At 39.2% G+C, this 16630-nt stretch overlaps 1 protein-coding gene across 1 annotated transcript in view; it reads left to right on the forward strand.

The window, feature by feature from the left end:
* The first annotated feature begins 238 nt into the window (after positions 1–238).
* LOC120434525 (zinc finger protein 708-like) overlaps positions 239–16630 on the forward strand; it is a 33670-nt gene continuing 17278 nt past the window's right edge. Inside the window, exons 1-2 of the mRNA XM_039602726.1 lie at positions 239–269; positions 11724–13486. Coding sequence (XP_039458660.1) covers positions 252–269; positions 11724–13486 — 1781 coding nt within the window. The 5' untranslated portion in view covers positions 239–251. The remainder of the gene's footprint in view (positions 270–11723; positions 13487–16630) is intronic.

The raw sequence follows: 16630 nt of genomic DNA on the forward strand, positions 1-16630 counted from the left end.
GGAAGCTGCCAGTTGTTTATCACAGACAAGAGACATGTCAAAAGTCACATAAACATGTGCTTCACTGATACATTTCATGTAACTGATCAAAACATAATTTTCTTCTGACAATATATATATTTTATCAGGAATAATATACATATATATACTTTTTGTGTCCCAGCTGAGTAACAGGAGGAGAAGAGTCTGGTGGAGCAGCAGATGAACAATTTCAGCCATTTGGACTCAGCTCAGCCACTACAGAGGAAACAATGACTTCAACACAAAAGGTAAGACAAATATCACAGGTTACACTGTTATTGAAACTGTGTGCACAGCTAGTTGGTTTTTAAAAACCTATTAACAGCAGCTTTTTCTTTTCCATCCTGGGCTCCTCCATACATACACAATTTACATTCACAAACAAAAAACTCAGAGGTTATAAGAAAATACAAAGATCATTTTTATCAGCACACATTGAAACAACAATATCATCAGTTGAACTCACAATTTTTTATGAGTAAAAGTAGGGCTGGGCGATATGACCCAAAATTCATATCTCTATATTTTTTTAGCTGGATGGCGATATACGATATATATCTCGATTTTTTTTATGAGCATTTATTAAATAATCATGCTCCATAAATAAAAGAAAACAATGTTGTTTTTGTGCATAACAAAGTGTTCACAATTGTGCAGTCAAAATGTAAACTAACAGACGCTGAGTATAATAACAAAGAGACAGATTTCACAGCTGCTCTATTCCCAAGTTCTACTGCTTGACTGACAGCCTGGAGTTTGAAATCCTCTTTGTAACCACGTCTCTTAACAGGTGCCATTTATGGCCCTTATACACACACAGTACGGTAATATTACGTAGGGCTGCTCGATTATGGCAAAAATGATAATCACGATTATTTTCACCAAAATTGAGATCTCGATTATTTGACGATATTTATTTAACAATAACAATGTATTGAATAATGACTTTAAAGATTGTCAAAAATAATATAAAATAGTGTGCAAATACTGATAACAGTGCAAATGTTTGCAATATAAAAAATAAATGAAAAATGTAAACATCTATGTTTAGTGAACTTTGCAGTGTTGCTCTGTGGTGCAGCTACGACACTCTAGCAAAGTTTACACACTATGTCTACTTGATCCACGTCTGACTCTGCGAACCAATAATGTTTCCACACCACTGAAGTTTTTTTTTTTTACCTCTTTTTCAACCAACAGCAGTCACTCTCCTCTCAAATAACTTCTGCTTAGCTTTCCGAGCTTCCTCGTCCCCAACCCCGGACCTCGGACCGTACCGTTCGTGAGTCGTTTGGTACCGGGCCGCGAGAGTTGAGGCTCAGGTGTGAAATGTATAGTTTTCAGGGTTTTTATCGGTTTTCAGCGTTATTTTGTTATCGTTTTTATCGTTTACTCGGTTTCCCTTGGTCTTTTCACGTGTGTTATGAATAAATTTTCTTTTTTTCGGTACCTGTACTAGTTTTATTTTGTTGTATTTATCCGCAACACCTTAAATGCCGGTCCATGAAAATACTGTCGGGCATAAACCGGTCCGTGGCGCAAAAAAGGTTGGAGACCGCTGCTCTTAATTGTTGTGACACGTGTTCGAAATGCAGAGAGGTGCGCTCGATTTCCCACACGGAGCAGCGCGAGAGTAAAGCACGAGGGAGGGGCTAATAATCGGCTCAGTCATTTTTAATGATCGTAGAAAGCCCAGATCGTAATCGTGATTAAAATTCGATTAATTGAGCAGCCCTAATATTACGTTGAAGCACAGTACGTATCACTCCGCGAGGCACCAGACTACGGTAGCCGTAATGCTCTGACAATCCATCAAGTGGTGCAGCCCGTAGCTTAGCAAAGTCGTTTTAAAACATTTTTGACAGATTGCTGAGCGCCGTGTACCACGCAAAATCGGGTTCGCGGTCAGTAAGCACAACCAGAATTCATACATAAGGAGCACTGTCGATTTTTGAGAAAATGAAAGGATTTTAGGCCGTGTAGCCCCTGTGGGCTGCATGTCGTTAGCGTTGTTAGCTAGTGTGGAATTACAGGGATTATTTTACATAACCATCATCTTATCATTGCATTAATTATCATTTCATCAAAGTGTTTATTGAAGCTGCTTTCATTATGGTATAATTTATATGATAGGGGTTATCATAATCAAATATTAACATGTTTATTACAGGTGCAGTTATAACTACTTTAAAATGATTGAGTTAAATATATATATATCATAACTCATATGCTGAGTATATTGGTATAGTAAAATAGTAGCTGAGCAAAGGCCTGAATGTATTCAGCTTCTTGTGGTATTTGAGTTTGCTTAGTTACAGGTGACGGAAGGATGTCCAGTCCATGGTGACCTCAAAAGCCTTAGGTCATCACCATATTCGGAAGAGTATGCCACAAGGAGGAACCTCTATGTTGCATTTAATTCTTAAAATACATGAATGTTCTGTACATGCAAATTATGTGTTTGTAAGCGCAAGAAGGGGCGTTACAATACCCTGATGTTATAAAAGCAATCTAGAGTGTATTTTGGGTAGAGATGTACAACTGCTTTGCAGTTTGCACCTCTCCACGCTGCGTGAATTCATTAAAATCAATTGTTTGAACCACCTCTTCTGGACCATCATTGTTTTACTCTCATCCTCAATTTCGAACCCGTAACATTTGGTGCATTGGCCGAGGGTTGAGGGAGAAAAGGTGGAGGTTGAGACTGAGAGGGTCCAAGGTGCTCAAACAGGCAGACACGAGTCAGTGGTCGAAGTGAGTGGACATAAGCCGGCTTATTCAAAGGTAAGGCACTACCTGTTGAATTATTTCCAAACAGTGCTGAATTGGTTCTGACAAAATTGAAAGTCTACTCACTGAAAATTACTGGTAAAAGTCTGTTTTGATTTTGGTGAAAATCTCATGAGAATTGAAGTTGAAGTAATGATAATATAAGGTTAAGTGACAGTACTGATTAAAGGAAATGCAGTTGGACTGCTAAGGAAAGAGAATTTAAAGTAGTTGGACTACTGAATTTAGGAATAGGTCATTTGAAATCTGTATATGGTCATACAGTTATAATTGAATATAAAGCTGGGCTTGGACATCAATAAAGTTGGTTTTGTGGTTTCATAGGATGTCTTTAAAATACAAGTAAATTTCTGTAGAACGGAACTGTGGGAAGTTCTAAGAAAGTGCATTGTTCGGAGGTGACGCTCCCAATTTCCTGGTGACGACCAGGATCTTCCGTTGACGGGATAGTTCGATTGGCAATCGTGGACAACTGAGGACGGTCCAAAATAGCTACTGATTGGATCAGTTGACCGCTTTGGAACGGTGTTTGCACTTTTTTGGGTAGTAAAGGTTGGACCTTGGGCGTTGGACGCTTTTAAATTTACTTAGGAACTTTAGCAATTAGACCAGACACAGGTTGGACCTGATACTGGGTCATTGATTATCAAAAACTTGGAGTTTGTCCCTTGGAGGGTTAATTCAAATTTTGTCTAAATTATGTAGGTTGTGCAATTTAAGGCCTTGTAAATATTATTTAATTTATCAGACGCCTCTGTGTTATAATTTTTATGTTTGTATATAGGCTCTGTCTGCCACGGGCACTGCAGCAGGCTGGTTATTTTGAGAGTGTGTCTGTGTCTATGTAAATGAGATGCCTGTGACTTATTTAGAGTGACATTTCCTGTTTACTAATGAGTGGCTAATGACTGACTGCAGAGCCAGGGTTAAGGACGACTTCAATCTGTGTTTTAAGGAAGAAATGCAGTTTATGTTTATTATATTTGTGTGACTGTTGTTGATTATGATAAGTATTTCATGATAACTGTAGAATATGAGTATGGGGTTTGCTTGACACGTGTCTGTACTAGGTAAAACTGTGTAAGACTGATAGGAAGTTTATAGGGACTGCTAGACATTGCTGGTGCATGTACTTAAGACGCTGGTTTTGTTTATTACAATATGTAAGTAAAGTTTTATTTCTTGCCATGACTGTATGACTTTTTGAGGGGTTTTGAGATAGGATACATAAACTGTTGATACTTAAGACCGTTACCTGGGTTCTGAGAACTGAAATTGAATTTGAGATAATTTAATTAATAAATATGTCTGCAAGCCATGTGTGTTTTGGGGTGTCGAAGTAAGATGTTTTAGGATTTTTAGATGGGTTTTGTTTCAGTTTGAGATAATATATATACAGTTACATTTTCTGTGTGTGTCGTTGAGTGACAACATGCGCACTTTAAATTGGGCGCTGTCCCTTCCTCTTTTTAGTTTCAAAACACAAAGGCTGTGAGATTAAAAATTACTGTGAGTAACGGTTTGACTTTTGACTAGGGAAATAATATGCTTACTTTTGGGTCTATGAAGATGAGAGGTTGAGTTTATTTTTCTGTTTAAAAACACATAAGTATATGCACTTAGTACACCCACTCAAGAAATGATTGTGTGATTGATGCTACAAAACTGACCTAAAGAATGGTGATGTGTGTGAGAAGTCTTAGTTGTCCTGATGTGTGAAAGAGCGCTATTAAAATGTGTGTGAGTGAAATGAAGGCATATGGTTTTTAGTAGAATTACTGATTATTTGTAGATTGTGAAATTAAAAGGAAGTCTCTGCAGAAGCTGTAGAAACAGGAAACCGCGTGTGTGTGTGTGGGACAGGAAATGCATGCCCATAAAAGGGAAGCTCACGGTGACAAGTGTGCACCCAGAGTAGAGAGAGAGAGTTAACTCTAGGCACATGAAGCAAATGAAGCCTTTAAGAAAAAATGAATATAATACTAATTATATGGTTTAGTGTGTCAATACAGGTGGGCGTCTTTCAACTTTGCAACCTTGAGTTCAGCAGCAGAAAAGTAGATTAAAAGAATTGGGAAAATAAGCCAGTCTTTGGCTCGAAATTGTGCGGCTGGATCTCTCACTTTGTCCCTGAAGCGGAGAAGAAGTTCAAAGGACAGTCAATCGCCTGATGAAGACCGATAGAACATCGTGGACTTGAATACAGCAGGCAAACGACAGTGCCACTGATCCATTAACACTGATGACGACTGACGACCAGCAGTAGCATGTAAGAGTAATGCAAGATGTACTGTGAAAATACAGGCTGGGCAGTTGAACAGTGGGATAAAGAATTGTGGAAGAGCACTGGACATTGAGTGATATTTTGCCATGCTGGGACTTAATCTGAAAGAAAGACTGTAAAGAAACAGAGAAGAAGACAACAGCTGAGTTGAGACTGTGTTTGCGGGAGCTTTGAAGCCCGAACAGGACATTGTGCAGAGAGGACCAGTGAGAGATGAAGCTGGACGAGTTTGACTGCGAGAAGATAGGAGATGATTGGATTGAAAATTGAAGCCTGAACTCATGAATTGTTTAGGGATGTCCACCATAGCATAACAAAGAGGTAAACATTAGAAAAGGTAAGAATAATGAAAGAAATAATTGTCATTACCTTAATGAATAGAAAACACACATACAAATTGTTACATGTGAGATATTTTTGAAATGAATCAGAAGTGAGATAGTTTGAATCTAAAGCTCAGTGGTGAAATGCATAAATTAAATATGAATATATAGGATGCAATGAAGAAACAGCTTACACGTAGTGTACATTAACATGAATACATCGCAAGGCAACGAAGAACTCAATGAATTAATTTAATGAAGAAGCAGTTTACACCCAATTAACATAAAATGCAGGGAAGAACACGCTTACATGCCTGGCATAATTGGTGTTTCTGACAGAAAAGTCAGAGAAATGGGTTATTTAACCACTGGTGATAATAATGAAAATGTCTTAGTTTTGTTATTTTCAGGAGTAAAGCAGACTTGGACCGGCTCTCCAGATCCAGCAGTCGGAAGAAAGTTAGAGGTTAACATCTATGGATAAGTTAAGGCAAGTTTCTGGTTGAATTGTTCACAGCATGATGTGTCCAGGAACCTGAAAAGCAAGCCCCAGCTCCTGGCTGAAGACCAGGAGGGCGGTAATTTAAGGTGGGAAATCAAAATGTGGGTTAGTAACTCGGGGAAAAAGAAAACTGACTGCTTAACTGGAGAGTTGGGAAGAAGTCTGGGAGACTGTGAAGTCATAGATGCAAAATAACATATACCCATACACACACAAACAGAAAATGTATTAACCTTATAAAGACAAGCTCCTGAAGCTTAATGAATAGATATTGATTAAAAACCTGGCTAAGAACATAAGCATATGCAATGAAGATCTGCTTGCTGCTTGTATGAGTGAGAGAGATGGTGTGAATGGTTCATAAAATAGATGGAAAAACAAAAGAAAAGTGTCTATAAGAGTGACTCAGGAGTGCTCTTGCACTGATTGATCAAAACAAGTGATTAGTATAGAAAGAAAATGAAAATAATTCAATAATGTGATAAAGTTTAAACATGTATTTCTTTTGCCAAGTTAAATTGTTGAGATATGGCTGAGTATGGAAAAGTTTGAGAGCTTGTGTGAATGTGGACAGAGGAGCTTGCTGTGTGGGTGTGATTGAGGCCTTAAAGGAGGGGTAGATTGTTCAGAGGTGCAAATTTGATTAGGAGGTGTATAAATTAGTGTTGACACATTGTTGTAAGGTGTTAGGCTGAATCTGAGTATGGTAAAGTGCCTAACCGGGTTATTGTTGTGTACTGAAACGGTGCAGCTTTTGGCGAGGTTTTCAGTGTGTCGAACGGGTGAAATTTCAGATTGTTGAAGATTTTTGAGGTTGTTGTTTTATTTTTAATAGAGGGAGTTTTGATAAACATGGACATGTCTAAAAGGGCCCATAGTTTTTATAACAGTGCACTTAGAAAAAACCTGTCAGGTGATTTTGTTTTGTGTTTTGATGAGCTAATAATCAGCTCTCTTTTCTCATTTTTGTTCTAAGCAGGCCTGCAAAAGAGTGGATAACAGCGCTGAAAATTCTCGGTGACCTTCTCCAGATTACAATAGGCAGAGGAGAAGGCTAACTCTCTGTCTAAAAGGATTGCCGCGAGCCAATCCAGTCCAAAAGCAGAAAGAACTATTTTCTTAAAACAAAGTAAAACAAATAAATGAGTTGATGTTGCTGAGAGTGAAGACTGAATATTTGCGAGATAGTCTCCACTGTCAGCAAGACCTGATGTTAATGCATGTGAGTGAATGTGTGTAAATGGATGGTGACTGGACGGACGAGGCAGACCATAGGTTGGACCGACTGGACACTGACAAAAGACTGGACTAAGGTTAGACACATGACTGATAACTTTTCTGTTTTAAGTTTTCTTTTATAATACAGGTTGGATCATAAGTGAGGAAAAACTGAGTATGAAATGTGAAGTTCTGGTTAACACACAGGTTTTTGTTTCTAGGACGCTTCAAGGATGCAGGCTGTGGATGGAGCCAAGAAAGGATTTCACATGATGATTAATTTGATTTCATTCCTTAAATACAGGTTTGAAGGGCCGGAGCATGTATGCCTAATATGATAGGACTAACTTTTTCTTTTAATTTCCTAAGCTCGAGTGAAGGATTTTGAGTTTGTAACACATGAGATGTGTCACAAAAGGGGGTGTTAATATATGCGATTAGCTACATGAAAGGTGCTCTTTTAGGGTTACTAAGCAAATGTCTCACGTGACCTTTCTGAGTTCTGAGAATAACTCTGTTAAGTTGACAGGAAACACGTCGAGACAGCAATATAGGGCAAATATGTTTGAGCTTGTAATTAAATGTGGGGCTTGAAAAGAGGAAGCAAATTTGGTACAGGACGTGCTTGAGATGATCAGACGAGAGAAAGGAGAAGAACAGAGCACAAATACACCGAGTTGTTTATATTACAAAGAAGATCAAAAGCTTGTTAGACACAGGTTATAATGGAAGCATAAAAGGGATGAGAGGAACTTTACATAACATAGAAATCCTGCAACAATTAAGTAAATTGCCCAAACACAGTGTTCAGACCGGATATGCGCTACCCGTTAAAGGGGCGAAGAAATCAGGCCTAAGTTTGAAAAATGAAATGGGTTAACTCGATAGAGGATGTTTCCAAAGGTAGAGAAAATAATGTAGGACCTTTTACCAGGAGAAAGCTAATTGTATCTTTTACACTTTACAGTGTGCATTGAGGGAAGTCAGGAATAGTTTAAATTAGGATTGAAAAAATTAAACTAGGTGAAAAGGGGTGTAGCAAGTAGATTTAGGGCAGTTCACAGCCTGGCGCGAAAGCGCAAGGTGCTGTCACACAGCTTAAGTTATTTGGTTGATTTATTTTATGACAAAATAATAAGGAAATATTAAAATATACAACACGTTGAGAAGATCTCTTATGTTATATTTTAGTGTTTAACATGGAAGATGCCTCTCTGGAGCTTCTCTCCTGATGCTACTCCACCAAAAGAAGCTTATTTATAGAGACTATGTCAGCTCCCAAACAGACAACAACAAACCAAGACTAGCAAAAACAATCTGAATATAAATAATAATAAATAAAGAACAATACAGAATCCAAATCTGAACCAAAGAACAAAATAGTGAAATGTGGATTATTGGGTTTTTCTCTGTATATATGAAGTATTTGTAATGTGTATCTGCTAATGAAGGCTTGTAGAGGCCAGTTTATACTCACAAACAAGTGCTCAGCCAGACTGAAAAACAGGAAGCTTTAGTGCACAAGGCATATTAATAAATATAGACACAAAAGAGGAACTCCCCATATAAACAACGCTCAAAAATGTGTGAAGTATAAAGTACCGAAATAACACTATATAAGTCACAGTTGATGATTCTAATGTTAGAGAGCTCTTGCAACTGGCGCCTGAGCTGTGCAGAGGTCTCTCTTAAGACAGGTACTTATGTAGGTTAGCATGAGGTTGAGTTAATTTTATACACAATGCATAATTGTGCTTGTTTAGAGTTGATGTTCTATCCAAGAGGGTTTTAAGCTTCACTGGTGAGAGTGTCCAGGTGATACATGTTGAGGGAAGATGAGAACATAGCAGGTTAATTGCATGCCGCTTACAAACACACATGATTTAAATATAGGCCAGGCCAAAGGCCTGGACTTGATGCAGCTTTCAACTTTACAGCTCCTAACTTGTAGGAATGGCGTGGAGTGTAATGAATGAATGCAAAACATGCTTACAGACACAATCATAACAGGGGTTTATTTTACAGGGTAAAGGTGGACCACAGGTTGCTTTGTTTCTGCTTAGCAACTACTGAGGTAAATGGTGTTAAAGATAAATATGCAATAAGTGAACAGGAAATGTGTGAGGGTGAGCCGGTGAAACAAAATGTTGTAGATAATGGAAACTTGTCTAACGGGCATTAACAGTAACCTTTGCATGTTATGTATATGCTTGAGGCCAAAAGAGGCGAAATCCAGATAGAAAATTTTGAAGTGTGCTTTTTAGCGAGATTTAGGCTGACATGGGGATGGTGTGCATTTTACTTGGGTTGTGTTTAATAAGACTAAAAGCGTTGCTCACACACATAAAGAGTATTGAGATTGAATAAAGTTAATATAATGGATAGAGCCCAGAACATGATAATATATAAGTGAAATCAAATGCAATGTGTGATTTCACTTTTATTGGGAAAATAATTAGCCAAGAAATGTGTATTGAACTCTCCACATACTTTGAAACTGCGCAACTCTGAGTGGGCAATGTAATGAAGCAACTGTTACATATTTGCATTAAACTAGCCAACATAGACTCACCACAAAATGATGTAGGATGTTGCCCTGCAGCGGGGCAGAAAATCATTTGCAAACCAGGGATCTTATGTTGATTATCATATTCTTACTTATGTACACACACACACACAGAAGGGAAAATTTCAAAACAAAACAAAAAACAACTTCGCTTAACCTGTCAAGCACAGGAGTAAAATAAAAATCTTTTGGGCTTTGTTAAAATTTCTTTAGTAAAAGTGTAAAAGGCCAAACCTAGGAAGTTCGGCAAACAGGAAAGTTCCTTGAGTATCAGGAGTTAATAGTCAGGAAACATTTCTCACATTAACGCCTTATATCTGACAAATCATTGACTCATAGATGCAGATAGACATACAAGTGCACATACATCCAGATGTGCATTTAGACATTAAAAGTGTAGAGGCATGTACACACAGATTGGCAAACCGGTACAGAGTCTAGCTGAAGAGCTTAACAAAGTAGACGTGGCAGTAGGGTTTGTGATTTGGCCTGATATGATATTGTGAACCAACTTTGAATAATGACAGGAACCTGAGATGAACACAGTAAGTTAGTAAGGTGTAGCAGAGAAAGGTTGTTTGTTTTCTATCCCTTACAGGAGAAGATTTCCACTAGAGAGGGACCCAGAAAAGGAGCAGAGACCACTTAAGCATGAAGTGTTTTCAAGTGGGAGCTGGTGGTTTATTGCTGGACCACCTAGAGGACATGAGGTTGTTGTCTGATTTGCTGAGTCAGGGGCGGCTAGAGAGGGTCAGAGCGAAGGTAGTGGACCTGGGAATGGTGTAGTGACGCCTTTGGAAGACGCCAAAAGGGGAATTGTGGAATTACAGGGATTATTTTACATAACCATCATCTTATCATTGCATTAATTATCATTTCATCAAAGTGTTTATTGAAGCTGCTGGCATTATGGTATAATTTATATGATAGGGGTTATCATAATCAAATATTAACATGTTTATTACAGGTGCAGTTATAACTACTTTAAAATGATTGAGTTAAATATATATATATCATAACTCATATGCTGAGTATATTGGTATAGTAAAATAGTAGCTGAGCAAAGGCCTGAATGTATTCAGCTTCTTGTGGTATTTGAGTTTGCTTAGTTACAGGTGACGGAAGGATGTCCAGTCCATGGTGACCTCAAAAGCCTTAGGTCATCACCATATTCGGAAGAGTATGCCACAAGGAGGAACCTCTATGTTGCATTTAATTCTTAAAATACATGAATGTTCTGTACATGCAAATTATGTGTTTGTAAGCGCAAGAAGGGGCGTTACAATACCCTGATGTTATAAAAGCAATCTAGAGTGTATTTTGGGTAGAGATGTACAACTGCTTTGCAGTTTGCACCTCTCCACGCTGCGTGAATTCATTAAAATCAATTGTTTGAACCACCTCTTCTGGACCATCATTGTTTTACTCTCATCCTCAATTTCGAACCCGTAACACTAGTTAGCGCGGTTAGCTCGCCAACATGTTGACGTCGTCCAGTGCCACGCACGGGGCGATCCGCAGCAACTTGCTAACGGAGATTTGCCACGTTCATCTTGTCATAGCCTGCAGGTGAAGCTAAGGGGGAGGAGGAGTTGTGTTAAATGAAGGAGAGGCGAGGCAGAGTAACTTTGCGCAGAGACAAAAGTGGACGAAAGAGAGGCAAACCTGCGGCTCCACAAGTATAATTATAACGTAACATATACTATATCGATATAAACGATATTGTCACGTCTTATGTCTCCTATGAAAATATATCGATATTTTTTAAAAAAAACTCGATATATTGCCCAGCCCTAAGTAAAAGATTTTCTCAGCTGATCAATATTTCTTCAATATGTATTTTTCATTACAACTCTCATTGTACCACATCATTGAAATGTGATAATTTCACTAGAAGGTGGTGGTAACACACCTACAATATGTTTGTGGACATGTTTGATTCCACTGATGGAGGGAGTTTCTGTTTGTTCCACGACTGCATTTCACTCACTGCCTCTGTTTGTATGTCTGTCACTGCAGGAACAACATGGAGTGAGAAGTCAGCGCTCTCAGGAGGCCGACAAACCTCACAGAAGAAAGGGAGAGAAAATCTTCAGCTGTGATGAGTGTGGGAAGAATTTTACCCGGGCGGAAGGCCTAAAAGGTCACCAACTCATCCACAGTGGAGTTAAACCTTACAGCTGTGACTTGTGTGGAAAGTCTTTTACCCAGGCTCAGAACTTAAAAACACACCAACTCATCCACAGTGGAGTTAAACCTTACAGCTGTGACTTGTGTGGAAAGTCTTTTACGCAGGCTCAAACCTTAAAAACACACCAACTCATCCACAGTGGAGTTAAACCTTACAGCTGTGACTTGTGTGGAAAGTCTTTTACGCAGGCTCAAAGCTTAAAAACACACCAACTCATCCACAGTGGAGTTAAACCTTACAGCTGTGACTTGTGTGGAAAGTCTTTTACCCTGCCTCAAACCTTAAAAACACACCAACTCATCCACAGTGGAGTTAAACCTTACAGCTGTGACTTGTGTGGAAAGTCTTTTACCCTGGCTGGACACTTAAAAACACACCAACTCATCCACAGTGGAGTTAAACCTTACAGCTGTGACTTGTGTGGAAAGTCTTTTACCCTGCCTCAAACCTTAAAAACACACCAACTCATCCACAGTGGAGTTAAACCTTACAGGTGTGACTTGTGTGGAAAGTCTTTTACCCAGGCTGGAGACTTAAAAACACACCAACTCATCCACAGTGGAGTTAAAGCGTACAGCTGTGACTTGTGTGGAAAGTCTTTTGTCCAGGCTGGCGGCTTAAAAACTCACCAACTCATCCACAGTGGAGTTAAACCTTACAGCTGTGACTTGTGTGGAAAGTCTTTTACCCAGGCTGGAGACTTAAAAAAACACCAACTCATCCACAGTGGATTTAAAGCGTACAGCTGTGACTTGTGTGGAAAGTCTTTTACGCATACTGGAGGCTTAAAAACACACCAACTCATCCACAGTGGAGTTAAACCGTACAGCTGTGACTTGTGTGGAAAGTCTTTTGCCTGTGCTGGAAACTTAAAAAAACACCAACTCATCCACAGTGGAGTTAAACCGTACAGCTGTGACTTGTGTGGAAAGTCTTTTGCCTGGGCTGGAAACTTAAAAACACACCAACTCATCCACAGTGGAGTTAAACGTTACAGCTGTGACTTGTGTGGAAAGTTTTTTTCCCTGGCTCACAGCTTAAAAAATCACCAACTCATCCACAGTGGAGTTAAACCTTACAGCTGTGAGTTGTGTGGAAAGTCTTTTTCCCAGGCTGGACACTTAAAAACACACCAAATCATCCACAGTGGAGTTAAACGTTACAGCTGTGACCTGTGTGGAAAGTTTTTTTCCCTGGCTCACAGCTTAAAAACACACCAACTCATCCACAGTGGAGTTAAACCTTACAGCTGTGACTTGTGTGGAAAGTCTTTTACCCGGGCTGGAGACTTAAAAACACACCAACTCATCCACAGTGGATTTAAACCTTACAGCTGTGACTTGTGTGGAAAGTCTTTTACCCGGGCTGGAGGTTTAAAAAAACACCAACTCATCCACAGTGGAGTTAAACCTTACAGCTGTGAGTTGTGTGGTAAATCCTTTGCTCAAAGTAGCAACTTACAGAAGCATCTAGTTACCCACTCAGGAATTAAGGTGTACAGCTGTGCAAAAACATTCACTTCATTATCTGCTCTGTGCAAACATCAGCCTGATCATGCAGGACTGAAATCACTGGATCACAATGAATCTGAAGAGAGAGAAAGATCCTCTTCTGGTTTCAGGGTCAGACTTAAAAACCTTGAGATCAGGCTCCACAGAGTTCAGATGGAATCTCCTGTAAAGAGTGTCAGCTGATGTCACACTTGGATCTGATGAGGTAGCTCTGATTTCTGGACCTGCAGTGAATAATCCTGAATGTTACATTCAGGAACCTGCATGTATAGATATGCATATCAAGTTTATGTTTTTTCCTTTGAGGGATTTTAATTCTCTAAAATGTTATCCCTGTTACATTTTATTCTTTGTTCCCTTAGGACACAGTAGTGTTTAGTAGTTGTACTTGTTACTGTATTATTAAAGTTATAGAAATATCTTTTTTACCAAACTGATATTGTATCAAAATTACAGATATGGATATATATCAATGTTGGGTCTGTGTTTCCACATGCCCCGCTAGTTTAGAGACTTATTCCTCATGAAGAATGCAAAACATAAGAGATCATCTTCATCCGTTTCTAACGAGGGAAGCTTTGGTCAAGAACCAGCTCTTGAAGCCTAAATCCTTCAAAGAGCAGCTGTCCTCATAGCCTTTTTATGGACATGACAGTTACAGTTTACACAATACAACACAACACAAGCACCTCCCACCGTAAAACCCCCCAATGGTTCTAAGACAAGGCACTATTAGTGTGTATGTGTAAGCACCCATATGCATGTGCAAGAACGTGTGTGTGTGTGTGTGTGTGTATGCATGTGAGAATGTGTGTGTGTCTGAGTGAGTGTGTGAGAATGTGTGTCTCTCTTTGTGTGTGACTTCCAACTGTTTCTAACAACATCCTTAGTCATAAAATGGTAATCTCCCCCAAACCCAATATATGGTTCAATTCCTGTATTGGTTCACCATGCACAACACAGTGAAGCCATACAAAGGGCAGGAAGCTTACCAAACAACAAACAGAATCTTCACAACAGATGTGTCTACAATAAAACCTCCCCCAGCACAGAGTAGCTGGAGAGGTGGTCAGAGACAAAGGAATGTCTTGATCCTATAGATTGAACTAAGACTCTCAAATTTAAGAACCACAATGACAAGTATTCATTTTAAAGAAGTGTTAAAAGTTAAAAACAGCAGCACACATCAAGACCATTTTAAAGATCACAGGTGACTACTTTTAGTTGTTTCAAATTCTATTAAACCTCTATTTTTGGCTCCTCCTTTTACTTTAGTGTATTTACTGTATTCTTGAAGTCCACATGTTGTTTTTTAATGAATTTATTTTGATCCACATGTTCTGGAGCTGTTTTCTTGTTAATTTGAAGTTTGCATTATGAAAATCCTGATAATGTTAAAGTGTTAGTTATATTTCATGAACTCTGTGTAAAGTTTGTCTTATTAAACAGTTTGGTGTGAAAAATAAAGAAATGGTCTCACAACAAGTAGTTTGAGCCATGATTTCAGATTCAAAGTAATTTAACAGTTTTCAGTGGTACATGTGGAGGTTTATCAGAGGAGGAGACTTGGCTGTTCTCCACTCACACTGAACAGGGTTCCTGCAGCTCATTAAAAACTCTGAAATGATCTTCAAGGACAAAAATATTCGATTTTTCTCAAAAATGTGCTGTGGTGGTGGTGATGTTCCTGCATTGCAGCAGTGGTTTGAAGATGTGTTCTCCCCCCTGCTCGTCTGCACGACTCTCACGGAGCACCACTTTGAAATGCAGCCTGTCTGGCTGTTGAGAGGGGCCGGTTGTCTTTAAAGTGCTTCCAGGTAATTAAGAAGTGAGCGCAGGGTTTTATACGGTTCTGTGGTGATTGTCACAAAGTGAACAAGGTCTCATGGTTTGATGCTTATCCCATGCCCCGTGTTGACCCGGACTGTATAAGCACTGCTTGTTTTTTTTATTATGCTACATTTAACCAACGCCCACTGGCAGATTCCCTTGTGTGCAGAGTCCACAGACAAAAACGTCCTTCTCTACTCTGTATGGTTCAGATCACCTCCTCACACTTCTGTTTGCCTTGGTTGAAGCCCGACCATTTTCCAGCACCTCGTGGAGCGCTAGCTGCGTCTCACACTGCATATGCTGTTCCTTACATGGATGGTGTTGTCATTCATAGTGATACCTCGGTGGATCATGTGCAGTGGTTGGTCACAGTCCCGGAGTCCATGAGGCAGGCAGGGCTGATGGCAAACCCAAAGAAGTGTGTGGTTGGATGGAGGGAGGTACAGAGTTTGGGTACTCGTGATGTGTCGGTCACGAACGAAATGGCTCTTAGAGCCTGATCTTTGACGTGAACGACGCGCGCCGGCTCCTTATCACGAGCCGTGGGGGGTTTTTTGCTTTTTGTTTTTTTTCCTCTCACCCTCTCTCTCGCACTTTTTTTCCGCTTCACTCCGCATGCAAGCCTTGTGCTTTGCACTGGGAAGAGGGGGGAGGGGCGGTAGTTACACTCACAGTAGCACAGGAACAGAGCGGGAGGGAGAGAGAGAGAAAGAGAGCCAGGGACAACAACATCACATTAGAAAGGTATAGTTATCATCCACAACTATTTTCAGTTGCAGATGATAAAGGATTAAGAAAGTTTATTCATGCAGGCCCATATGACAGAGAATGTGCATCTTCTTTTTGTTTTCATATTTAAATTTATATTTAATTGTGTTGTGGTTTGCAGTGTTTTGTGTTGTTTCACTTTAAATTTGTTTAAAAGGAAAAAGATGAAAATTTAAATAGTTAAAAATTGAAATGTGAATAGTTGGTTTTTGTATTTATTTATTTATTACATTTTATGTGGAGTGAATAAATAAAAGTATATTTACAGTGGCCCCTAGAGACAAAACACATACAAACTTCAAAACAGTTATGAACTCTGAAGCACGTAAAAACTCTAAAACACGAACAAAAGACAACAGAAGTGCTCCAGGATGCTAGGGCGCAGTGTTGAGCTTTTGTTACCTAGTGGCTACACAAGCCAGCAAGTACCAACGACTGGATTTGGTGTGTGGTAGTAACAGGTAAATGAACATTTTTTTAAAATTATTTGAATATATATGAGTGCTTGTGTATAAATACACAAACAATACACATATACTTTCAATTGTGTAATTTAAGTGATCTAGGTAGCTCTGTTTTGGAATTTCAGTTAACGCTAGAAATGTGTTTTGGAGTTTGTACGT

This window comes from Oreochromis aureus, linkage group 3 (genome assembly GCF_013358895.1).
Source record: "Oreochromis aureus strain Israel breed Guangdong linkage group 3, ZZ_aureus, whole genome shotgun sequence".
Lineage (NCBI taxonomy): Eukaryota > Metazoa > Chordata > Actinopteri > Cichliformes > Cichlidae > Oreochromis > Oreochromis aureus.